This window comes from Protobothrops mucrosquamatus, unplaced genomic scaffold (genome assembly GCF_001527695.2).
Source record: "Protobothrops mucrosquamatus isolate PMUCROS unplaced genomic scaffold, P.Mucros_1.0 scaffold3841, whole genome shotgun sequence".
Taxonomy (NCBI): Eukaryota; Metazoa; Chordata; class Lepidosauria; order Squamata; family Viperidae; genus Protobothrops; species Protobothrops mucrosquamatus.
In genome coordinates, this window is record NW_015389792.1 from 72,779 (window position 1) to 98,020 (window position 25,242).

The 25,242-nt window shown below is 41.5% G+C and overlaps 1 protein-coding gene across 1 annotated transcript; it reads right to left on the reverse strand.

Annotated features, from left to right (window-relative positions):
* Positions 1 to 1,517: 1,517 nt before the first annotated feature.
* Positions 1,518 to 25,242, reverse strand: PHTF2 (putative homeodomain transcription factor 2). Its single transcript, XM_015827650.1, has 13 exons — positions 25,077 to 25,242; positions 24,248 to 24,412; positions 22,689 to 22,887; positions 21,286 to 21,444; positions 20,223 to 20,441; positions 18,571 to 18,699; positions 16,312 to 16,584; positions 13,112 to 13,243; positions 11,364 to 11,450; positions 9,350 to 9,505; positions 5,553 to 5,648; positions 3,569 to 3,694; positions 1,518 to 1,729 (listed from the first exon to the last, which is right to left on the reverse strand). The coding sequence occupies exons 1-13, from the start codon at positions 25,160 to 25,162 to the stop codon at positions 1,709 to 1,711; spliced, it is 1,848 nt and encodes a 615-aa protein (XP_015683136.1). The 5' UTR covers positions 25,163 to 25,242; the 3' UTR covers positions 1,518 to 1,708.

Genomic DNA, 25,242 nt, shown 5'->3' on the forward strand with positions numbered 1-25,242 from the left:
GAGTGACAACTTGTCACAGGCAACTTTTGTGATATGCTGTGTTGACTGCTCAACGGAAGGGGAGAAGACCAGAGTCTCTGCTCGCAGGCCTAACATTTTGTCTGCCCTCCGTAGATCAGAACTGTGCATATTACATCAAGGTAACTCAATTATAGACATCACCCCCCCTGTTTACTGCATCACTAATCACTAGTTACTAATATTATTACTCAAGGCAAAACTGACTAATACTGTCTACACATATAAACCTATACATAGCTTTAGAAAATTACAGAAACCCAGTTAAATGGCCCTACCTGGAACCAGAAATAAATTTAGCCAGTAATCTTATTGCGCGTGTTATTTGAAAACAAGGAAGAGAATCTGTTTCTTTCTCTTTGTCCTTTCAGATCACAAATGGAACTTTTAAATTGGCAATTAGGCTGCCTGTTTTTTTAAATATGCTCACTCCAAACTATTCTGGGAAGTTCAGCATACAATAACTTCCTCCAGAGCGAAGAAACAAATCGGGAATTTGGGATTTATTTTTTTCAAGCATTCAAGAATTTTGGTGTGTGTGTGTGTGTGTGTGTGTGTGTGTGTGTGTCAGGAAAGACGTTCCCTGAAATAATCCACAATTGCTTATCAGCCAGGATAGGAACAGGATCGAAAAACTGGCGTTCCATCATATAATTTAAAACATATACCTTATTAAGTTCACTTTAAAGTCTCTGTGTGGTACAAGTTTGCCTATACTACAGCGTACTGTGGGGAAAATATTCATTCTGAGCATAAACCTTTTTTTTTTTTTACGCCCGCTTGCAAAAGCTATATTATTGCACCACAGAGCACCGTAGTATATGCAAGTTTAGTATATATAAAGATCGTTATTAAAACAACCACAAAAGTGCACATACTGAGCGGCAGAGAGCTGGATAAACAGCCCCACGTTTAAAATAAATACTACAGCTAATTTTTTTTTTTTATCAAAATATCTTACAACGTAGTAACAGTTTACAATTATTGCTCGGCTAAAAAACATCGAGAAAAGAGCACTTGTCTTGCTCGGTGATATCTCCTTGAGATTCAGTCCTGTTTAAACAACAGTTCCCTGTGGATCCTGGAATCATTTGAGTAAGAGAGCTGCTGGATCTTGCATTTATTCTTTTTTTTTTTAAAAAAAATTTTTTTTTACTCATATCTATTAGCTCCCTGGCATAATGCGTTGTCGTTAACAGTAGGTGTTATTTTCAACTACAAACGACAATATGCTGGTGGGCTCAAGACTCTCTTCCCAAAGGCGGTATATAAAAACCTTCTAAATACTTTGTAATACTTATTCGATAAAGTGATTTCCTGTAACAATAACTTCTTTAGCTAAAAGGGCTTCAAATCCATGAAGCCAATCTGACTTATTTGAGGTGAAACCACAACCCGTGTTGTGATCCCACCGATTTTGACCTTTTCGGTAACCAAAGCCTGCTGAGGATCCACAACCAAACACACTGTCAGCTAAAACAAAGTTTACAAAAAAAAAAAATCGAAAAGGTAAAATAAATATTTAGATTGCACTAGTCAGTCAGTTGTAAACACTTCAGGGTTTCCCCCCCCCTCCGAGGATGTCCGTCAAGAGATTGCAATGACTGAAATCCGCCACTGGGGGGGGCTGCACAGAGGCCGTTTAGTCTTCTGAGTTGTCTTCTCCAACGCAACCGTGTTGGAAGAGGGGTCAGGATTTGATCTTCCAAAGCTGAAATTGAAAACAAGGGTAAGCAAAGGATTCCAATTTGACCGCTTATGGTTTCCATTGTCCTCCCTAAATTTCCATTTGATAGAACAGACTATCTGTAGCTCAGGGTTCAGCTGTGGGGTCCTTGGTGCTCTCTGAGCTGGGTGGTTTTCTTGCAGACGTTTCACTACCAGACTAGGTAACATCATCAGTGCTAGAAGGGAGGGGGAGTTGTGGAGAGGAGGAGGAGGAGGAGGAGGAGGAGGAGGAGGAGGACGACGACGACGACGACGACGACAACTGTAGGGTCCTTGGTACTCTCTGAGCTTGATTCTTGCAGATGTTTCATGACCCAACTAGGTAATGTCATCAGGGCTAGAAGGGAGAGAGGTTGTAGAGTGGAGGAGGAGGAGGAGGAGGAGGAGGAGAACTGTGATATCCTTGGTACTCTCTGAGCTTGATTCTTGCAGATGTTTCATGGCCCAACTAGGTAATGTCATCAGTGAGGTTGCAGAGAGGAGGAGGAGGAGGAGGAGGAGGAGGAGGAGGAGGAGGAGGACGACGACGACGACAATGATAATGACTATGGGGTCCTTGGTGCTCTCTGAGCTTGGTGGTTTTCTTGCAGACGTTTCATTACCAAACGAGGTAACATCATCAGTGCTACTGAGGGTGTGGGGTTTGCTCTCATTTTATACTAGTGGCTTGCTCTGTCAGTGCTGGTAGATGTTTCATTCCCAGCTAGGTAACATCGATCCTGCACTGATGATGTTTCCTAATTGGATAATGAAACGTCTGCAAGAAAACCACCAAGCTCAGAGAGCACCAAGGACCCCACAGTCCTCCTCCTCCTCCTCCTCCTCCTCCTCTCCACAAACCCCTCTCTCTTCCAGCACTGATGATGTTACCTAGTTGGGTCATGAAACGTCTGCAAGGAAACCACCACGAATACACCGAGGACCCCACAATTCAACTCTTGAGATACAGATATTCTCTTCTATCAAATGCGAGTTTAGGGATTAATACAATCTCAACAGAAAAACAAACAAACCTAAGCATACAATTATGTTGAGAAAGTGCTTTCTTTTCTTTCAAAGCCACGCTTGAAAAAATAATAATAACCCAAACCTATCATAAAGTATTTCCACTGAAAGTTGATCAATCGTCATTTAAGTCAGTCAATTATCTAACACAGTGTTTCTCAACCTTGGCAATTTTAAGATGTGTGGACTTCAACCCCCAGAATTCCCCAGCCAGCTTTGCTATCGGCTATGCTGACTGGAGAATTCTGGGAGTTGAAGTCCACACATCTTAAAGTTACCAAGGTTGAGAAACACTGATCTAACAGCTTCGAAAGTTGCAGATAACGGCTTTCACTTCAAGCTGTTTTTATTGCAAATCACTAGTTAGTCGAAGCTCATTCCAGTCTGAACCGGGTCCAAACTCGTTCCCACGTTCCTTTTCTCATTGTTTATTTTACGAGTTCTATTATTTTACTCCTGCTTATCGGCCTTTCATTTTCTTTTTAATACTGTAAGCCACCTAGAGGAGCGCTAAGGCGTGGTAGGCGGCAAATAAATTAACAAATAAATACATAAAAAGCATGCCAGGGATCTATGCGTCCAGACATTAACGCCAATATTTACGACTGAAATTAAAGAAATTTCATAACATAACGCAACGGTTGCCGACATTTTTTCACATAGTTGAGAAAAGAACAGATGCTAGGGACAGAAACAAATCAATGCTTTTTAAAAGGACAGGCACTTTTCAACCTTTATCAATGAAATCACAGTAGTTTTTTTAAAAAAAATCTGCAAAAGTCAAAAGATAAATTCAGGGCGAAATTGAAAAGGTTACCTTCAGGTTAAATCCAAGCAAGTCGCTGATTACACCCGAAACAGCAGACAGAATAACAACTTGTGTTATGTTGTAGAGCAGAGGGTTCATTGTTAGGCCGTATAATCTGAAGGGATTGTCCAGTTCCTGGGAAGAGGAAATATATTCACGTCATACAAATGGGAGAAGTATTAAAATCATTGAAATGGAAGAAATGCAGCTAAGTCCTCTACTTACAATGGTTTGTTTTAGTGACCATTCAAAGTTACGACAGCATTGAAAAAAAAGTGACTTCTGACCGTTTTTTCACACGACCGTTGCAGCGTCCCCCGTGGTCACGTGATCAAAATTCGGATAATAATAGTAATAATAATAATAGTAGTAGTAGTAGTAGTAGTAGTAGTAATAATAATAATAATAATAATCATAATAATCATAATAATAATAAAAAAATAGTTGGAAGGGACCTTGGAGGTCATCTAGTCCAACCCCCTGCTCAGGCAGGAAACCCTATACCATTTCAGACAAATGGCTGTCCAGTCTCTTCTTAAAAACTTCCAGTGTTGGAGCATTCACCGCTCCTGGAGGCAGATTGTTCCACTGATTAATTGTTCTCACTGTCAGGAAGTTTCTCCTTAGTTCTAGGTTGCTTCTCTCCTTGATGAGTTTCCATCCGTTGCTTCTTGTCCTGCCTTCCGGTGCTTTGGAGAATAGCTTGACTCCCTCTTCTTTGGGGCAGCCCTGAGATACTGGAACACTGCTATCATGTCCCCCCTCGTCCTTCTCTTCATTAAACTAGACAGACCCAATTCCAGCAGCCTTTCCTTATATGTTTCAGCCTCCAGTCCCTTAATCATCTTTGTTGCTCTTCTCTGCACTCTTTCTAGAGTCTCAATATCTTTTTTACATCGTGGTGACCAAAACTGGATGCCGTATTCCAAGTGTGGCCTTACCAAGGCATTGTAAAGTGGTATTAACACTTCACATGATCTTGATTCCCTCTGTTAATGCAGCCTAGCACTGTGTTGGCCTTTTTGGCAGCTGCAGCACACGGCTGGCTCATATCTAAGTGATTGTCCACTAGGACTCCAAGATCCCTCTCACAGTTACTACTATTGATCCAGGTACCCCCTATACTATACCTGTGCATTTGTTTTTTCTTGCCTAAATGTAGAACCTTACTTTTTTCACCCTTGAATTTCATTTTTGTTAGATAGCGCCCAGTGTTCAAGTCTGTTGCTTGGCAACTCTCTCACATTTATGACGGTCGCAGCGTCCCGGGGTCACATGATCCCCAGTTGTGACTTTCTGGCAAGCCAAGTCAAGAGGGAACTCAGATTCACTTAACAATCCTGTTAACTAACTTAAAAACTGCACTGATACGCTTAACAAGTGTGTCAAGAAAGGTCGTAAAATGGAGCAGGATTCCCTTAACAACTGTCTGGCTTAGCAATGGAAAATTTGGAGCTCAACTGTCGTAAGTCAAGGACTACTTATAATTACAGGTGGCTATTAAATTCACTTAACTGTCTGGCTTAGCAATGGAAAATCTGGGCTCAGTTCTAGTCACAAATCGAGAATTACCGGTACTGTTTAAATATTCTTTTTCACTGATCGTTATGGATTTTAATTTTTGCCAAGGTACACTTTGGCCCCTTCTGCAACAGAAATGGCAGAATTTAAGGTGTTTTTTTTAAAAAAATAAATCAATACATCCAAATTACTTTTAAATTGGACGTATTTAAATATTTCTTTTTAATCGATTTTTAATTAGATGTATAACATGTTAGCATTTTATCTATTGTCAGCCGCCCTGAGTCCGCAAGGAGAAGGGCGGGATATAAATGTAATTAAATAAATAAATAAATAAATAAATTGGCAGAACATAAATGGCAAATTATTGGGAGGGGGGGAATGAAAACCACAGTCTCAAAAGGGAACCGTACTGAGCAAAGTTGGTGTTATTTATTACAACCCAAATCATTTCCACGTTTTTAATTCTCACCTTTAATAACTTCGTGGCCAGCTTTAAGACGTTGTTCACCAAAGTTAGTTCTTCTTTCTTGTTTGGCTTCTTTTCCATTTTCAAGTACAAGTTTATCTAAGCCCCGGCGGAGAAACAGGTGTTACTTAAAACAAAACCATCATCTCAAGTAGCATGTTTTTTTTTAAAAACCGTGACAGTGTTTGTCTTTCGTTCTCGTGGTTTTCAAATGTTTATTTAATATAAACAATCCGTAAGTCTCTCTTCAGCCGAAGAAATCTCGGGGTAATGTATAATGGATGAAACCAAATTAAATGAACATTGAAAGGCAGACAGACCTGTCAACTATTTTCTTTTTTCTTTTAACAAAGAACGGTAAAATGATTACACAAAAGACGATGAGCTTGACGTGCTTAATAAATGTTTTAAAGCCTTCCTTTGGTTACTTATAAGATACTACTGTTCCAAGGGAAAGCGTTTCAAGGACAGAGCATCAAAACTACAGTATTTGCTCCCAAGGATGCTTTTTCAAGAGGCAACTGGACTTTCTTTGTTTTTCCTTAAAGATGTTTTGCTCTTCATCCAAGAAGCTTCTTCAGTTCTGACTGAATGGTGGAGAACGGGAGGATTTATATTCCTTGCAGTCATCTGGTCATTAGTACTCTTTCTGAGAGTCATGGAGTCCCACTTGGGAGTTTATCTCTGCCCTCAAGGTCACCTGAATAGTGCAAATGGGTGTGCAACTTTCTTGGAACTGCTGGAAGGACTGTGTTGTAAACAGGAGGTGGGTAATGTTGTATTTCTATCCCTCTGTTGAGAGAGGGCTGTTCAGTTTTAACCTAGGTGGACTCTCTGGCCATTTTTTCCAACTATTCTCCACCATTCAGTCAGAACTAAATAAGCTTTTTGGATGAGAGGGGAAACGTCTTCAGGGAAAAACCAAGAAGCTCCAATCTTGAAAAAGCACCTTTGGGACATCCATGACCTGGATAGACTGAGAATCTCCGCAGACATACAGCATTCTCTGTTTCGTGTTTGCTGAAGCCTTAAATCAGGGGTCTTCAAACTTGGCCCTTTGATGACTTGTGGACTTCAATTCCCAGAATGTCTCAGCTAGGTACGCTGGTTGGGGAATTCTGGGAGTTTATTTATTTATTTATCAAATTTATATACCGCCCTATCTCCCTTGTGGGACTCAGGGCGGTGAACAGGCGATACTAAAAACCACGATAATAAATAGTTTGTTTTAAAATCGAATTAAATAACAGGCCTGTTCTAAAAACACACCCGTAAAAAAAAACCCCACTGAAACATAATCAAACTACGCCAGGCCGGCCGCACGGAATAGATGAATAGTTGAAGTCCACAAGTCTTAAAGTTGCCAAGGTTGGGGACCTTTGGTCGGTCTATCTATCTGTCTGTCTGTCTGTCTGTCTGTCTGTCTGTCTGTCTGTCTGTCTGTCTGTCTGTCTATCTATCTATCTATCTATCTATCTATCTATCACCTTTCTCATCCATCTATCTACTCTATCTCTCTAGTCTATATCTATCTATCTATCTATCTATCTATCTATCTATCTATCTATCTATCTATCTATCTATCTATCTATCATCAATCTATTATCTATCTATCACAAGGGTCTTCAAACCTGGCCCTTTGATGACTTGTGGACTTCAACTGGCTGAGGAATTCTGGGAGTTGAAGTCCACAAGTTATCAAAGGGCCAAGTTGGAAGACCCCTGCCTTAAATGAAGACTAAATTGAGTAGGTTCATATAGCAGGAGGTGTTTTTTTTTAAAATGTTCTATGAAATCCTCTCCCTGTCTACTAAGAAGTGATCTTTACTTCCTTCTGTTCAATTGTGGTTAATTCTCAGAGACTACCTGGATAGGTCCCGGCTACTTTCTTGACAAGAAGTGTTTTGCCATTGCTTCTTTCTAGGGCTGAGAGAAAGCGACTAGCCCAAGGTCACCGAGCTGGCTTGTGTTCACGGTGGAACTAGAACTCAACGTCTCCCAGTTCCGAGTCTTAACCGCTACACCAAACTGATTCTCCAAATGTTAACTACTGTTAACAGAACTACTCTGTATTCTGAGTGCGTCAAGGGTTAACCATAAATCCACATATATATAATTATGAAGATATATTTATGAGAAAACCCTCTTGGTCCTTCCAGATAGATGCTACCCCTTTTAAGAAATTGTGCAGCTATTGTGGAAATAAGAATTCACAAGGAACATTAAGGCTGGACTGCCATAAAATGCCATAAGTGAGGTATGATTTCCAATGTGAAAACAAGCATGCTTGGAAGATGGTGAGTCTACTAATGTGGTAAATAAAGACTACAAATACCAAGCATAATTAGCAAAGAAAATATTGCAAATATTGCAAAATGTACCTAGTTGCAGTTGTAAATAATTGTAAATATTAAGATGAACATCCTAGCAAGATTCGTGCTTGAATTTTTCTCATCCCTAACATTTAAGTCTCATCAATAACATGTCAGCTATAAGCTTTCACTATTTCCCCACTATTTCTGCCACAGAAATACCTTTCTATTTTCAAAACGGGTTTCATTCTTATTTAAGAACCGTTCTTATTTCTTCGTAAGAAATAAAATTATTGCAAATAATTCATAAACGTGAAGATAAACACTTAAGAATTGATGTTGAGAGATCGAATGGAGAATCAAGAAAAAATATTTCTAAGAGGAACGCTGCTCAGTATTGAATATTATACAAGGTCAAACGTTCCACCAACATATGATTTTTTATCCGTTAAACATGAACGGTATAAAAAATATTTAACACTTCAAATTTGAGGTCGCCTGACTCTGTCGTGCTTCTGGGCCGCTTTCAGATAAAAATTCTAAAAAAAAAAAGCAGAGATAGATAGATGGATGAGAAAGGTGATGATAGATAGATAGATAGATAGATAGATAGATAGACAGACAGACAGACAGACAGACAGACAGACAGACAGACAGACAGACAGACAGATAGATAGATATAAATAGACTAGAGAGATAGAGTAGATAGATGGATGAGAAAGGTGATAGATAGATAGATAGATAGATAGATAGATAGATAGATAGATAGATAGATAGATAGATAGATAGATGATAGATAGATAGATAGATAGATAGATAGATATAAATAGACTAGAGAGATAGATAGATAGATAGATAGATAGATAGATAGATAGATAGATAGACGATATAGATAGATAGATAGATGATAGATGATAGATAGATAGATAGATAGATAGATAGATAGATAGATAGATAGATAGATAGATAGATAGATAGATAGATAGATAGATAGATAGGCAGGCAGGCAGGCAGGCAGGCAGACAGACAGACAGACAGACAGACAGACAGACAGACAGATAGATATGATAGACCAAAGGTCCCCAACCTTGGCAACTTTAAGACTGCATATATCCTTTTTTACCTTTATTTTATATATACACACACAAACATACACACACACACACACACACACACACATATATCATAAAGGTAAAAAAAGGATATATGCAGTCTTATCTTCATTTTAGATATCAAAAGGGTTTTGCGGCTCCCAGTGTATTGTTTTCGGTGGGAAACGGGTCCAAGTGGCTCTTTGAGCGTTTTGGGTTGCCTACCCCTGATATAGGCCAAACTCTATATTTTAACTGGAAAAGTTGGGGGTCGTCTTATACGGCCAGTCGTCTTATACGCCGGAAAATACGGTATATCCAGAGGAAAAGAATAATAAATTGTAACACGATGCTTTGAGGGAATTTTTTTTCCGTCAACGCCAGGAAATTTCCTTACCTGTTCCGTAAGCAAGATTGATGTATTGCTGTATTTTTTGCTTGTTTCGCTCCCAAGTGTTACAAATCTCAAAAGAAAGAGGGTTAAGGAAACGCACCAGATCACTAGTTCCCAATTATAATGGCAATCCAGGAAGACTGCATGGACATGAAGCAGCTGAAACAAGGCAAAACGAAAAAACAGAGGAGTTAATTCTCCCTAAGCACTGAAGGATCTTTCAAAAAAATTAAAATTCACGAGTAATCGACTTCTGTTGCAATCTTAATAACAGGGGTCTTCAAACTTGGCCCTTTTATGACTCGTGGACTTCAACTCCCAGAATGCCTCAGCCAGCCTCCACAAAATGGAGGCTGGCTGAGGCATTCTGGAAGTTGACGTCCACAAGTCATAAAAGGGCCAAGTTTGAAGACCCCTGTCTTAAATCTAACAAACAAAATGGAGGCTGGCTGAGGCATTCTGGGAGTTGAAGTCCACAAGTCACAAAAGGGCCAAGTTTGAAGACCCCTGTCTTAAATCTAACAAACAAAATGGAGGCTGGCTGAGGCATTCTGGGACTTCAAGTCCACAAGTCATAAAAGGGTCAAGTTTGAAGACCCCTGTCTTAAATCTAACAAACAAAATGGAGGCTGGCTGAGGCATTCTGGAAGTTGACGTCCACAAGTCATAAAAGGGCCAAGTTTGAAGACCCCTGTTTTAAATCTAACAAACAAAATGGAGGCTGGCTGAGGCATTCTGGGACTTGAAGTCCACAAGTCATAAAAGGGCCAAGTTTGAAGACCCCTATCTTAAACCTAACAAACAAAATGGAGGCTGGCTGAGGCATTCTGGGAGTTGATGTCCACAAGTCATAAAAGGGCCAAGTGTGAAGACCCCTGCTTTATAAAATGCTCACTTTCCTGAGGACAGGCCTGTTCAACTTTAATGTGATGTATTTCTGAGTAGACACGCATGTCAACGCTGCAAATACTGTATATTCTTGCTTTGACAATATGCAGTATTTGCAGCATTGACAACGCATATGTCTCCATTAGCAGAAGGAAAGGAATTACAACTTCTTTCATCTGTGCAAGTTTTATAAAAATGGGCTATGCGAATCACCCTGGCTCCTTGGACCGGTGCCCATCTTTTGTGCTATGCTATCAAGTGAAAACATTCAGCTGCATTTATAGTTAAGGAAAAAATAGTCATAAAATTGATATAGCGATGCTAGTTAAGATTCCTTCCTGTCTCTTGATTAGCCATTGAACAAAGTCTCTTTTGTATACTTCTTTGTGGTAATGATCCACACAAAGCAAACAACATTCTAAGGCCCGTTATCTAGATCTGTGTTTCTCAACCTTGTCACTTCAAATCCCAGAATTCTACAGAGGACAGCAACTAAGATGATTAAGGGCCTGGAGACTAAAACATATGAAGAACGGTTGCAGGAACTGGGTTTAGCTAATCTAGAGAAAGGAAGGACTGAGAGGGAGATGATAGGAGCCTTCCAGCATTTGAGGGGCTGCCACAAAGAGGAGGGGGTCAACATTTCCAAAGCTCTTGAAGGCAGGACAAGAAACAACAGATGGAAACTAACCCAGGAGAGAAACAATCTGGAATTAAGGAGAAACTTCCTAACAGGGAGGACAATAACCAGTGGAACGGCTTGCCTCCAGAAGTTGTGGGTGCTCCATCACTGGAGGTTTTTAAGAGAAGACTGGGTATCCACTTGTCTGAAATGGTATAGGGTCTTCTATACCACTGAGCAAGGGGTTGGACTAGAAGACCTCCAATGTCCCTTCCAGCTCTATTCTGATTGATTTGAGTGCATTGATTGACTGATTGACAAGGCTGAAAAATAACTAATCCAGCTAAACACATTTGCTATAGGATCAACCTCTACGTTTGCTTCTGGGTTATGGATGCATTTGACCTCTGAAGTCCATCTGAAGAGGCATGCAGGAAAGTTTCTAACTAAGCTGCGTAATTGCGATATTTCGACAGGAAGGAAATCAGTTCCCATCAGATTCCTTACCTGCGCGCAGCAGATAAATACAACAGAAATAGTCAACAAGAAAGCAGAGGAAACGATGACGTCCACTGAACGCTGAGGTCCTCTTCGCTGAAAATAAAAACAAAAACTGTGAATGGAAGGCAGGAATGAACCATCGCAGAAGCTGGTCTCATATTAATACACAGCAGTGGTAACTTGTACAAGTAAAATATTGCATGATTATTATTATTTATAAGTTTTATTGATTTTCTAAGTTTACATTTGAGTATTGGAAAAACCGAGGGGCGGCTGGGTTAATAGATAATACAATAACATACAAATATCTTTAGTGCAAATCTCAAGCTCCTATATTAATTTTTTCCTCTCTTTTCCCCTTAGTATTTACTGTCTCCTGTTTAAACTAATGCAATTCTTATTAAATCAATTAAATAAAAATAACATTCTTACATTTGTCAATAATTTTTGGCTTGTACATATCCTTATTCAGTCTTTATGGACAATCAATGTCCTAATTAGTTTTCCCCACTTTTTAATTTCCCCTTGATATTTAACTTAACATTTAATATTTATAGTTTCCAAGGTTTAAATAACCAACGTTCCCATTATCGCCATACATCACAAAGTCTAATATTCAGAATGCACATCTTATCTATTGAAATATATTCTATTTCTCTCCAAAATATTGCATTATTTGCTGTACGGTTCAGCGCCTAGGTTCTTAAAAAAGGAATTATTTACAATGAATGGGAAGAAGTGCTAGTGATATCTTTAAAGACACAGAAATAGCCGGATCACAGTGTAGGCAGTCCTCAAATTAGGAGCATGAAATGCATGATGAAGACAGAGACGGGGTCTACTGTGGTCTGACTGACTTCTCTTCTTTCTTGACCTCCTGATTTGTTTGTGCCATCCTGAGAAATATGGGCCTTTAATTCTATACTATGTATGGTGTAGGTATATATATGGTCACCGCGATGTAAAAAAGATGCTGAGACTTTAGAAAGAGTACAGAGAAGAGCAACAAAGATGATCAGGAGACTGGAGGCTAAAACATATAAGGAACGGTTGCTGGAATTGGGTATATCTAGTTTAATGAAGAGAAGGACGAGGGGGGACATGATAGAAGAGTTCCAGTATCTCAGTATCTCAGTATCTCAAAGAAGAGGGAGTCAAGCTATTCTCCAAAGCGCCTGAAGGCAGGACAAGAAGCAACGGATGGAAACTAATCAAGGAGAGAAGCAGCCTAGAACTAAGGAGAAACTTCCTGACAGTGAGAACAATTAACCAGTGGAACCACCTGCCTCCAGAAACGGTGAATGCTCCAACACTGGAAGTTTTTAAGAAGAGACTAGACAGCTATTTGTCCGAAATGGTCCGAAAAGGGTTTCCTGCCTGAGCAGGGGTTTGGAACTAGATGACCTCCAAGGTCCCTTCCAACTTTACTACTACTACTACTACTACTACTACTACTACTACTACTACTACTACTACTACTACTACTACTACTATTATTATAGGTATATAGCATGTACAGTATATATGTGTGTCATGTATGTGTACGGGTAGATATATGCTTTCTTTGGAGAGCAGGCAACAGAATTTCATTCTTAATGGGTGCCAGTGTGCTCACGGTAAAAAAAAAATGACAATAAAGGTTATCTTAATCTTAAAATCTTAAAAACAAGGGGAGAGTTTAAGCCTGTCGCACCAAGAGCGTCTATGGCATGAAATAAAAACAATAGAAATAAATACAATAGAGGCCAACAAACCTTCAGATAGGAGCGGAGGGAAAGCCACATTTTAATATTCTGCACTTTTTTCAGCCGGAAGTGCGGAACTTCTGACTTCCGGGCTCTCCTGGCAGATGTTAAATGACCGAACAATTTGGCAAACAGCAATCTCTGCAAAACAGAAAGAGTTTTTACGTGAAACAAATAAGAATCTTCACTGTATGCCTCTTAGTGGCGCCCAGGTGGGAAAAGCAGAGTGCAACCATAATTATTCACACTATTTTCTGGGTTTGGTGGCCCGCAAGTGGGCTGAGAGCCCCTGTGACCCTCGTAGGAGTGAGGTCACGAGCGCCCGTGAGGCTCGCGCGAGTGGGGTCCCGAGCACGCATGAGTCCCGAGCGAACGACATTCTCGCGAGTGGGACCCCGAGCACCCGTGATGCTTGCGCCACTGAGGTCCGAGCGCCTGAGATGCTCACATGAGTGGGGCCCCGAGCACCTGTGATGCTCGCACAAGTGAGGCCCGAGTGCCTGCGACGCTTGCGCAAGTGAGGCCTGAGCACCCACGAGGCTTGCATGAGTGAGGCCCCAAGCGCCTGCGAGGCTCACGCGAATGGGGCAGTGAGCCCCTGCGATGGTCGTGCCAGTGAGGCCCCGAGCGCCTGTGATGCTCGAGTATGACTGTGTGTATGTGTGCGCATGCACGTGCACCAGCCATTCACACGATCCAGTTGCACGGGACCGGTAGTGGGCTGTTGCCCACAGATTGGGGACCCCTGGTTTAGAGTATTAAGGTTGTATATTTCTTTATTAGGTCCCCAATATTAGGAATCTCCCAAGCCATGAAAAGATGCACAAAGGATCTGCTTGTGGTAATATTTATTCTGCAATACCGCATGAGCCTGATTTGCAAGACTGGATTACTGACATGTGTAACCAATATTTAAATTAATTGTTTTGGGTTTTGTTTTTGTGTTGTTTTTTTTTGCAAAGGAAGATGACTGTCACTAATTAAATTTGTTTTCGGAAATATTTTCTTTATGACTCGATTTTCTGAGTGTATTTTTTCTTTAATTACTTTGTTTACATCGGCAGTGGGCTTATGTTAGATGTTTTCTCTTTATTTGATCTATAGTTGTGTGCAATAATAATAGTCGTAGCCAATTAAAATGTGGATATTTTCAGGAATTCTATATTTAGTGACTAAAGTAGTGACTAGAAAAATGTTTTTTAAGGACAGAATATATATTTCTGGCATAAAAAATAATAAAATAGCATTAGACATAAACCGTTTCAACTTCTCCCCTCGGGACGTTGCTATAGGGCAGGGGCAGGCAACCTTGGCTCTTTTATGACTCGTGGACTTCAACTCCCAGAATTCCTGAGCCAGCATGGCTCAGCTTGGAAACCTCTCCCTTTCCCCTCAGCGTGGCTGACTCAGGAATTCTGGGAGTTGAAGTCCACGAGTCATAAAAGAGCCGAGGTTGCCCACCCCTGCCCTATATCAGGGGTCCTCAATCTTGGCAACTTTAAGACTTGTGGACTTCAACTCCCAGAATTCCTGAGCCAGCATGGCTCAGCTTGGAAACCTTTCCCTTTTCCCTCAGCGTGGCTGGCTCAGGAATTCTGGGAGTTGAAGTCCACAAGTCATGAAGGGGCCATAGTTCCCCCCATGCTGGCTCAGGAATTCTGGGAGTTGAAGTCCACAAGTCATAAAAGAGCCAAGGTTGCCTACCCCTGCCCAAATGCCTGAATTTTGATCACGTGACCGTGAGGAAAAAATATTTCAATATTTAAACCAGGGGTCTTCAAACTTGGCCCTTTTATGACTGGTGGACTTCAACTCCCAGAATTCCTGAGCCAGCATGGAGGAACTATGGCCCCCTCATGGCTTGTGGACTTCAACTCCCAGAATTCCTGAGCCAGCATGGCTCAGCTTGGAAACCGCTCCCTTTCCCCTCAGCGTGGCTGGCTCAGGAATTCTGGGAGTTGAAGTCCACGAGTCATAAAAGAGCCAAGGTTGCCTACCCCTGCTATAGGGCATTGCGTGCCAAAAGAACTAGACACAAAGATAGGTTTTTTCTCCTGTGCCATCACTTTGCTAAACACCTAAATTACACAGTACTGTCTTAGGCCTAAAGATATTTACCCATGTAGTAAGGCCGTATTGCTATTATCCCTGTCATCTTTCTCATCTTTCCTACTATCTTCTTCTATCGGTTTCTTAACGATTTATCGCTTATTGTTTGTATCTCATGATTGATTGAAACTGTGATTTATGATCTATTGACTTTGTTGTTTGTACGTACGCTGAGAGCTTATGCACCGGAGAACAAATTCAAAGGTGTATAATCACACTTGGCCAATAAAGAATATGAGATGTCTTTGAATAAATAGAATGTATCTATATTCTAAATGGAATAAAGAATAATTCTATTCTGTTATAACCAAGGCATGAAAAAGCAGAGATCGTAGACATGTCTATGGAGATGCTCAGTCATCCAGGTCATGGTTGTCCCAAGGCTAAGCACCTTTGGGACAACCATGGTCTTTGAAGACCTTTCACTTCCCATCCAAGAAGCTTCTTCAGCTCTGACTGGATGGTGGGGAATGGAAGGATTTATACTCCTTGAAGACAGCTGGTCATTTGCATTCTTTCAGAGAGTCGCTGATGCCACTTGGAGGTTTACCTGTGTCCTCAGGTGGGTGTGGAGCCTTCTTGGAGCTGCTGTAGACTGGAGATAGATGTTGTTGTAGACTGGAGATAGATGCTGTTGTAGACTGGAGATAGATGATGTTGTATCCCTCCCCCTCTGTTGAAGGAGGGCTGTTCAATTTTGACACAGGACGAGATTCAGCAGTCCATCTGCATTTAAAGGACAAAGGCCACTCCTTTGAAGACAGCAACGTCCGCATTTTGGACAGAGAAGACCGCCGGTTTGAAAGAGGGGGTCAAAGAGGCCATCTAAGTCAAAAAGCTCCAGGTGGCCTCAACGACTCTCTACAAGAATGCAAATGACCAGCCGTCTGCAAGGAGTATAAATCCTTCCACTCCCCACCATCCAGTCAGAGCTGGAGAAGCTTCTTGGATGAGAAGCGAAACGTCTTCAAAGAAAGAATTCAAGAAAGTCCAGTTGCCTCTTGAAAAAAAGCACCTTTGGGATGAGATCATGGACAAATACGTCAATGCTTTCCCCCAAAAAAAGACGACTTGGAGAGAGGTTTGGGGCTAAGGCTTACCTGCTTGTACGTTCTCTCAGCCACGCATAAAAGGAAGAAAAAAATCCACACGAGGGAAACACGGACTATAAAGCAGACAATAACCATGGAGATCACCATTAGGTTTCCATTTGACCCGAAGGCGATGGCATAGAGCTCGGTAGCCGTATGCATGGCTAAATGTTCCAGGTCTTTTTCTTGGGACAGTCTAAACACAAACGGGGTTAATCCTAGGATTAAGGAGACCGCGTTTCCAAAAATCTGGTATCCGATGCCCGGAACGTAGCTGTTTACCTAAAGATAGGAAACAAAGCAAAGACGATGACGGGGGTGCATTTTAATACATCGTGTTACCGTGAAGTGGTTTACAGTGCCTAAAAAAGGACATCTGAATTCAACTGAACGAAAGTGTAAAATCTAATGTGAGACCATTGGTAGTGGTATCCTATTATTATTATCATTACTAGCTGTACCCGGCCACGCGTTGCTGTGGCTGTCTGGTAAAAGCGTGTCTTGCTTTTACGTCCAACAGATGGCGCTGTTTTTCAAAAAAAAGCATGTTTTTACCTGTCACAGGTGTGACATCTATATAATATAGGTATATAAAAACACGCGCGTATTCGAATGCAACGTCGTGTCAAAATTTCAAAGCAATCGGTGAAGAACTTTCGGAGATTTCAGATTTTGAACAAACGAACATTTACATTTTTATTTATATAGAAGATTATGGATCATCGCGCAGTCAGCCAGATGTTCAGACTGGATTTGGCCTTTTTGTCTACCTATCGAGTCCTTACCCAGGACCTGGGATAGGCAGATGTGGATGTTTGATGGTATTACTGATCTCGTCGCAGGATGGAAGCAGTTCCTAGTAAGGCCGCCTTTTGCAATTGACTAATGGCGAATTTGTCAATGCCGATGATGGTGTTCAAGTGGTGCTCCAGTTGTTTTGGGATTGCACCCAAGGCGCCTATTACTATTGGTTGTTGTTGTTATTATTATTATTATTATTACTCTGTTGCTTTGCATGTACATTGAGAGCTTCTGCACCAGAGACAAATTCCTTGTGTGTCTAATCACGCTTGGCCAAGCCTCCTCTCCTCTCCCTTCCCCTTGCCTTCCCTTCCCTCTCCTCTTCTCTGCCTTCTCTCCCCATCCCCTTGCCTTCACCTTTCCTTCCCTCTCCTCCCCTCCCCTTCGCCTTCCCTTCCCCTCCCCACCCATTATCCCATCCCATCACCGTGGTGGTGCAGTGGTTAAAATGCAGTACTGCAAGTTAACTCACTGCTCACTCCAAGAGCTCGATCCTGACCAGCTCAAGGTGCACTCAGCTTTCCATCCTTCTGAGATTGGTCAAATGAGGACCCAGATTGTTGGGGGCAAAAGGCTGACTCTGTAAACCGCTTAGAGAGGGCTGTAAAGCAGCGTGAAGTGGTATATACGTCTAAGTGATATTGCTATCCTTTCCTTTCCTCTTTCCCTTTTTCCTTTCTTTTCTTTTGTTCCTTTCTTCTTTCCCTTTTTCATTTCCTCTTTCCTCTTTCCCTTTTTCCTTTCCTTTCCTATCCTACCCTACCCTACCCTACCCTATCCTAATTAAATTCTACAGAATCTTCAGAGTGTGGATGTAGACTCAATCATCCAGGCCAAAAGTATCTTTCCTTTTTTCATTTCCTCTTTCCCTTTTTCATTTCCTCTTTCCTCTTTCCCTTTTTCCTATCCTATCCTATCCTATCCTATCCTATCCTATCCTATCCTATCCTATCCTAATTAAATTCTACAGAATCTTCAGAGTGCGGATGTAGACTCAATCATCCAGGCCAAAAGTATCTTTCCTTTTTTCATTTCCTCTTTCCTCTTTCCCTTTTTCATTTCCTCTTTCCTCTTTCCCTTTTTCCTATCATATCCTATCCTATCCTAATTAAATTCTACAGAATCTTCAGAGTGTGGATGTAGACTCAATCATCCGGGCCAAAAGTATCTTAAAAGTTTAAATCATGGCAACTGGACCCAAAGTTTATTAAAACCGAGAAGTTTCATTATTCATCTAAGTAACTTCTTCAGCCAAAATGAACATTTTGGGTTAGGCATAGAGTCTTCATTCACATATTGCAATTTCATTTTGGGGGAGAAATCCCCAGCAGGCATTTTAGCAGGAGTTAGCACATTCCGTCAACTCTAAAAACGTAAGGAATCAGCCAACCATCTATACACTTCAATGAGCCTTGCAAGCATCCTATTCAATCGGGGCAAATCTTAAGACGCTTAAAAGAGACTCACTCTGTTCATGATCATGCCGCTGATCTCCAGAACGGACATGTCAGCCTTTTTGCAGTCGTTCCCTTCCCACACGATGGCGCTGACTTTCTCTAAACCGGGGTTAGAGCTGTGGAACCAGGGCAAATGACTCTGCCAAAAATAAATAGAAAAGGGACATAGAAGGTTCCGTAAATACGTAATTAATAATAATAACAAAAGCCATATTGTCAATAGCAGGTGAGTAATCTAGCAAACATTATAGCTTCGGACAGATTTGGCCAGCTCCACATAAATATAAAATATAAATATAAAATATAAAATATAAAATATAAAATATAAAATATAAAATATAAAATATAAAATATAAAATAATATAAAATATAAAATATAAAATATAAAATATAAAATATAAAATATAAAATATAAAATATAAAATATAAAATATAAAATATAAAATAATATAAAATAATATAAAATAATATAAAATATAAAATAATATAAAATATAAAAAATAAAAAAAAAATATAGATAATATAATGTTGAGACTCTAGAACAGGGGGTCTTCAAACTTGGCCCTTTTATGATTTGTGGACTTCAACTCCCAGAATTCCTCAGCCAGGCATGCTGGCTGAGGAATTCTGGGAGTTGAAGTCCATAAGTCATAAAAGGGCCACGTTTGCTCCCAGAATTCCTCAGCCAGGCACGTTGGCTGAGGGATTCTGGGAGTTGAAGTCCACAAGTCATAAAAGGGCCGAGTTTGAAGACCCCTCCCAGAATTCCTCAGCCAGGCACGCTGGCTGAGGAATTCTGGGAGTTGAAGTCCACAAGTCATCAAAGGGCCAAGTTTGAAGACCCCTCCCAAAATTCCTCAGCCAGGCACGCTGGCTGAGGGATTCTGGGAGTTGAAGTCCACAAGTCATCAAAGGGCCAAGTTTGAAGACCCCTGCTCTAGAAAGAGTACAGAGAAGAGCAACAAAGATGATTAGTGGACCGGAGGCCAAAACATATGAAGAACAGTTGCAGAAATTGGGTTTGTCTAGTCTAGTGAAAAAAAGGACCAGGGGTGACATGATAGCAGTCTTCCGACAGTATTTTTTTAGATCACGTGAAGTGTTAGTACCACTTTACAGTGCCTTGGTAAGGCCACACTTGGAATACTGCATCCAGTTTTGGTCACCACAATGTAAAAAAGATGCTGAGACTCTAGAAAGAGTGCAGAGAAGGGCAACAAAGATGATTAGGGGCCTGGAGGCTAAAACATGTGAAGAACGGTTGCAGGAATTGGGTATGTCTAGTCTACTGAAAAGAAGGACTAGGAGAGACACGGTAGCAGTGTTACAATATCTCAGGGGCTGCCACAAAGAAGAGGGAGTCAAGCTATCCTCCAAAGTGCCTGAAGGCAGGACAAGAAGCAACGGGTGGAAACTAATCAAGGAGAGAAGCAACCTAGAACTAAGGAGAAACTTCCTGACAGTGAGAACAATTAACCAGTGGAACAACCTGCCTCCAGAAGCTGTGAATGCTCCAACACTGGGAGTTTTTAAGAAGAAACTGGACAGCCATTTGTCTGAAATGGTATAGGATTTCCTGCCTGAGCAGGGGGTTGGACTAGAAGACCTCCAAGGTCCCTTCCAATTCCCTTATTCTGTTGTATCATTTATTCTCCTACTAACCGGATGAAAGGGGTCGTCCCTGTACTCCTTCTTCATGCAGGAGTTGACCTGAGAATTCTCCGCGTCGGTCTCGCTGGTGCAGGACGAGCGGCACTCGGCACAGTGCAAAAAATCCTCCCACAGCACATCTTCCGTCTCCGATTCTGGCCTGGTGCTCTCCGAATCTTGCCTGGAGCTTGAACATCGCGAACTGCAGCTGGTCCCTGATTTGGGGACATCCTGGAGAACACAGGAAGAACCATCGGATGCTATTCCGCCGTCAGGCACGAGCAACAAGACCAAGACAGGCAGAGTTCAAGCTAAGTACTTTATTATGCTCAGCCTATAATACAGGAATCTCCCCGGACTGGCAGCCTACGCCTGGGAACAATGAAATAAGGTTCCAAGGAACTTAGGGAAGGTCAGCCCTAGCTCTTTGGTGATTATGTGGTGATTCCAGGCTAGCTCTACACTTGACCCCTCCTCCCTGCCAGGCTGGGCAAATAGCAATAGCAGTTAGACTTATATACCGCTTCTCAGTGTTTTTAACAGCCCTCTCTAAGCGGTTTACAGAGTCAGCCTATGGCCCCCAACAATCTGGGTCCTCATTTCACCGACCTCAGAAGGACGGAAGGCTGAGTCAACCTTGAGCCAGGCAGGATCGAACTCCTGGCAGTGGGCAGAGTTAGCCTGCAGTACTGCATTCTAACCACTGTGCCACCAGGAAGGAGAATGAAAAAGGGAGTAAGAGAGAAAGGAAGGAAGGAGGGAGGGAGGGAGGGAGGGAGGAAAGGAAGGAATAGCCATAGTACTTATATACTGCTTCACGGTGCTTCCCAGCCCTCTCTAAGCAGTTTACAGAGTCAGCCTGTTGCCCCCACCAATCATTTCACCAACCTCAGAAGGATGAAAGGCTGAGTCAACCTCGAGCCGGTCAGGATCGAACTCCTGGCAGTGAGCAGTGAGTTAGCCTGCAATATTACGTTCTCATCACTGCCCCACCACAGCTCTTACGTCTCCCAGGACTACACATGAATTTGACGTCCTTAAAAGTTTACTCAGCAGCAATGCAAAGTGTTGTTACCTCTATGGGGTAATGCTTCTTATAGTGATGAGTTTTCTTGTTCCGAAACGCACAATCGCTGGAAGCGCGTTCAGCATTCCGTCGTAAAGGATAGCCAGTTTCCGGCCCCTCCTCACTAGAAACTTCATCGGATATATTTGTCATTGTTCGGTGACTGTCCTAAACCAAAGAAGAACTTACTCTCAATAAAAGGCACATCTTTGATCTCAAATAATTCATGCACTTTACAAGGCCTTGGTAAGGCCACACGTGGAATACTGCATCCAGTTTTGGTCACCATGATCCACAGAATTCAAGGACTGAGTCCGCTTGTGGCTACATAGGGATTCTAATCTAGGCTGATTCCTCTTTCAACTCCATCCCCGGTTTTTCCACTCCTTCTGCAGCAAGCTATTAAAATTAGTTGAAAGGCGAAGGGAGGGCTTTCAGGGCACTAACCAACCCCCTGGCTGTATAGTCCTCTGAGCTCCGCATGCATGGGAAACTGTGACGTTGCTCTGTATCGTGTGTGTATGTGTGTGTGTATGCATAATGGTATTTTTTGAGAGCTGTATGCAACAAAATTTAATTTTAATGTATGCTAAGTGACAGTAAAGTTCTAATTCTATTCTATTCTATTCTATTCTATTCCATTCCATTCCATTCCATATTTTCTATTCTATTCTAGTTCAATTCCATTCCATATTTTCTATTCTATTCTATTCTATTCCTATTATTTCCTATTCTATTCTATTCTATTCTATTCTATTCTATTCTATTCTATTCTATTCTATTCCATTCCATATTTTCTATTCTATTCTAATTCTATTCCATTCCATATATTCTATTCTATTCTATTCTATTCTATTCTATTCTATTCTATTCTATTCTATTCTATTCTATTCTATTCTATTCCTATTATTTCCTATTCTATTCTATTCTATTCTATTCTATTCCATTCCATATTTTCTATTCTATTCTATTCTATTCTATTCTATTCTATTCTATTCTTCTTATTATTATTATTATTATTATTATTATTATTATTATTATTATTATTATTATTATTATTATTATTATTATTATTATTCCATTCCATTCATTTTCTATTCTATTCTATTCTATTCTATTCTATTCTATTCTATTCTATTCTATTCTATTATTATTTTAATTCCATTCCATTCTATTCCAACCATGTTTTGACTCCTTTTTGGAAGGCCAAGAGAGTGGGGACCAGTCTCACCTTCGGGGGGGAGGGTAGAATATTCCAGAGGGCTGGGGCAATGGCAGACCCCGTTCTTTTCTGTTTCTTTTGCATCGTAACTTTCTTCTCTTCCCTAATTCATTTATCTACCCGATGGAGAGACCGCCCACCTCGCTCACAGAGAGAGTCTAATATCATGAACACAAAACAAAGGACTCACTTTATGATTCGAAGTGTTGTATGTACTTCGGGCAGTTCCGATATTCCAGCCGGTCTCTTCTGCCCGGATGACCTCAGAGACAGGATCCTGGAACTGCAAAGCATCTTCATTGTTTCTCCCTGTCCTTTTTCCCTCAAGGGAGACGTACCCATTGTCGGTTTCCGTGGACTTGTCGATGGAATTCTTTGCTTTCTTTGCTCTAGAGGCCAACCAAACACACAAAATAATTATTGTTTAGCTGAAGACTTCTTCCTGATCCCGTTTCCCAAACTGTTTTAAGGCAAAGGGGGGGGGGGGGAAGAGGCAAAAATAGAATTCTTAGGATATAAGAATATATAATATATTTTAAACTTACAAACTATTACAAATTAATGATTGATTTAGGATATACAAACCTATCTGTCAAAGTCGAAACAGGTGGTTTGGAGGCAATAATTACTTTAGGCCTAAATTTACGCCTACATACACACAGGAAATATTTAATCCAGGGGGTCTTCAAACTTGGCCTTTTGATGACTTGTGGACTTCAACTCCCAGAATTCCTCAGCCAGCGTAGATACAAGTCCACAAGTCATAAGACCCCTGACATAATGTGAGGGGGAAATAAAGCTAACTCAGAAAGAGCTAAAATGGTGTTTCTCAACCTCGGCCATTTTAAGAAGTGTGGACTTCAACTCCCAGAATTCCTCAGCCAGCGTGCCTGGCTGAGGAATTCTGGGAGTTGAAGTCCACAAATCATAAAAGGGCCCAAAGTTACCCAGCCAGCTTTGGTGCCTCAGGTGGGACTAGAACTCAGTCACCTGGTGACGGGGCCAAAGTCACCAACTGGCTTTCGTGGCTAAGGCAAAACTAGAACTCTTCATCTCCTGGTGACGGGCCCAAAGTCACCCAGCTGGCTTTTAGGGCTAACGCAGGACTAGAACTCACCATCTCCTGGTGACGGGCCCAAAGTCAGCCAGCTGGCTTTCACGGCTAAAGTAGGACTAGAACTCACCATCTCCTGGTGATTGGGCCAATCATGGCTAGGGCGGGACAGGAACTCAAGAGTCTCCTGCTTCCTAGACTGATGCCTTAATCGCTATATCAACTGTTTATCTTGCTTGTTGGAATTAAAGGAAGTTTCCTGGAAACTGAAAAAGTAGAAAGGCCTTTCCTAATTTAACAGGAAGGGCACCAGAGCCAAATAAAAAACTCAGCTGAAAAATGATGAGCAGATTTAGAACAGAATCTAATTTTTTTTCATGGACTTCGGGCATCTGTGACCTCAATTTTCCCCTACTGGCTTCCAGGGTTGACAGATGCTAAAGCACGGGTAGTCAACCTTGGCTCTTGTATGACTCGTGGACTTCAACTCCCAGAATTCCTGAGCCAGCTAAGCTGGCTCAGGAATTCTGGGAATTGAAGTCCACGAGTCATAAAAGAGCCAAGGTTGACTACCCCTGTGCTAAAGGGTGGAAAACGAAGTCGCAGGTGCTCAAAAACGTGGGACAGGATGATGATGAAGAAAGGCAACAGTGCCTCCTTTAAGATAAACCAAGGCCTGAATAAAATATACCAACCCTGATAAAAAGGAAGTAGCGTGCCAGAGTTCCTTGAAGACAGAGCAAAGACTGTAAGAGCTGCTGGTGCCATAACTCTGGACGGTTCCTTCCTGAGTGTTGTCGGTCGTGCTAGAGCCATCCCCTTCACGATGCACTTCCAAGTGGGCTGCTTTCCTTAATTTCCTTCATCAGAAGAAATCGGAAAATGGGAGACATTTGGTAAAAGTAATTCACGAGCACCAAAATATGGACAGAGTTACCCGTCAGCGTATTTAAAGCTGAAGCGGCTTTGTTGATTTAAACGCGACCAATTACGTTTTCATTTCATTTGGGTCAGGCACGAAGAATCAGGACCACGCGTCACGTTCTGGCTAAGTTGATGTATTGCTCAAGCCTGTGCCCATGAAACTAATAGTCAGCCCTAAACTGGTTTCTAGATAAGAGTTAACATAATTCAAGACAGGTTGGCGATGTGTAGATTCCAGGCTGATTCCTCTCTTGACTCCACCCTTAGGCTCTGCCTGTTCTGTCCCAGCCTATGGCCGTCCTTGTTAAAGGCACAAGGACAAAACCCCTGTTGAGAAAATAGGCTGGAGACTCAAAAGAAAACAAACCCCTTTTAATATGGGTAACAAACCTGCCAAATAGGTTTGTGCGTGATCACAAACGGTCTAAATCCAAGCCCTCGAATTTCGTTGTCTCTTATCTAGCGCAAATTTAGTGTTGGGTTTTTGTACATAGGCTGGAGCAATGCATCATCTTAACTTGAATTTTAACACGGGACCGCGTGTTAAAATTCAATAATACAGACGTTCAATTGTTTTGTGGTCACACCCCACAAAAGTACCTCCTCCTTCTCCCTCCGGTGTTTGCGGATGATTTGGGAGTTCTTGTGGAGACAATCTGGCAGTGCACAGTTCCCAGAAGCAACATGAGCCATGCTGGGCCGATGACTTCCGTCAGAGGTATGTGGTGTGGGCTTTCTATCGTAAAGAAGAGTATGACTGCCGCCA

Coding starts and splice junctions, on each gene's coding strand:
- PHTF2 (XM_015827650.1), bottom strand. CDS start 25,162: ATGTTGCTTCTGGGAACTGTGCACTGCCAGATTGTCTCCACAAGAACT. Junction 21,445..22,688: donor ACAACACTTCGAATCATAAA/GTGAGTCCTTTG, acceptor TCTTTGGTTTAG/GACAGTCACCGAACAATGAC. Junction 20,442..21,285: donor AGAAGCATTACCCCATAGAG/GTAACAACACTT, acceptor TGTGTTCTCCAG/GATGTCCCCAAATCAGGGAC.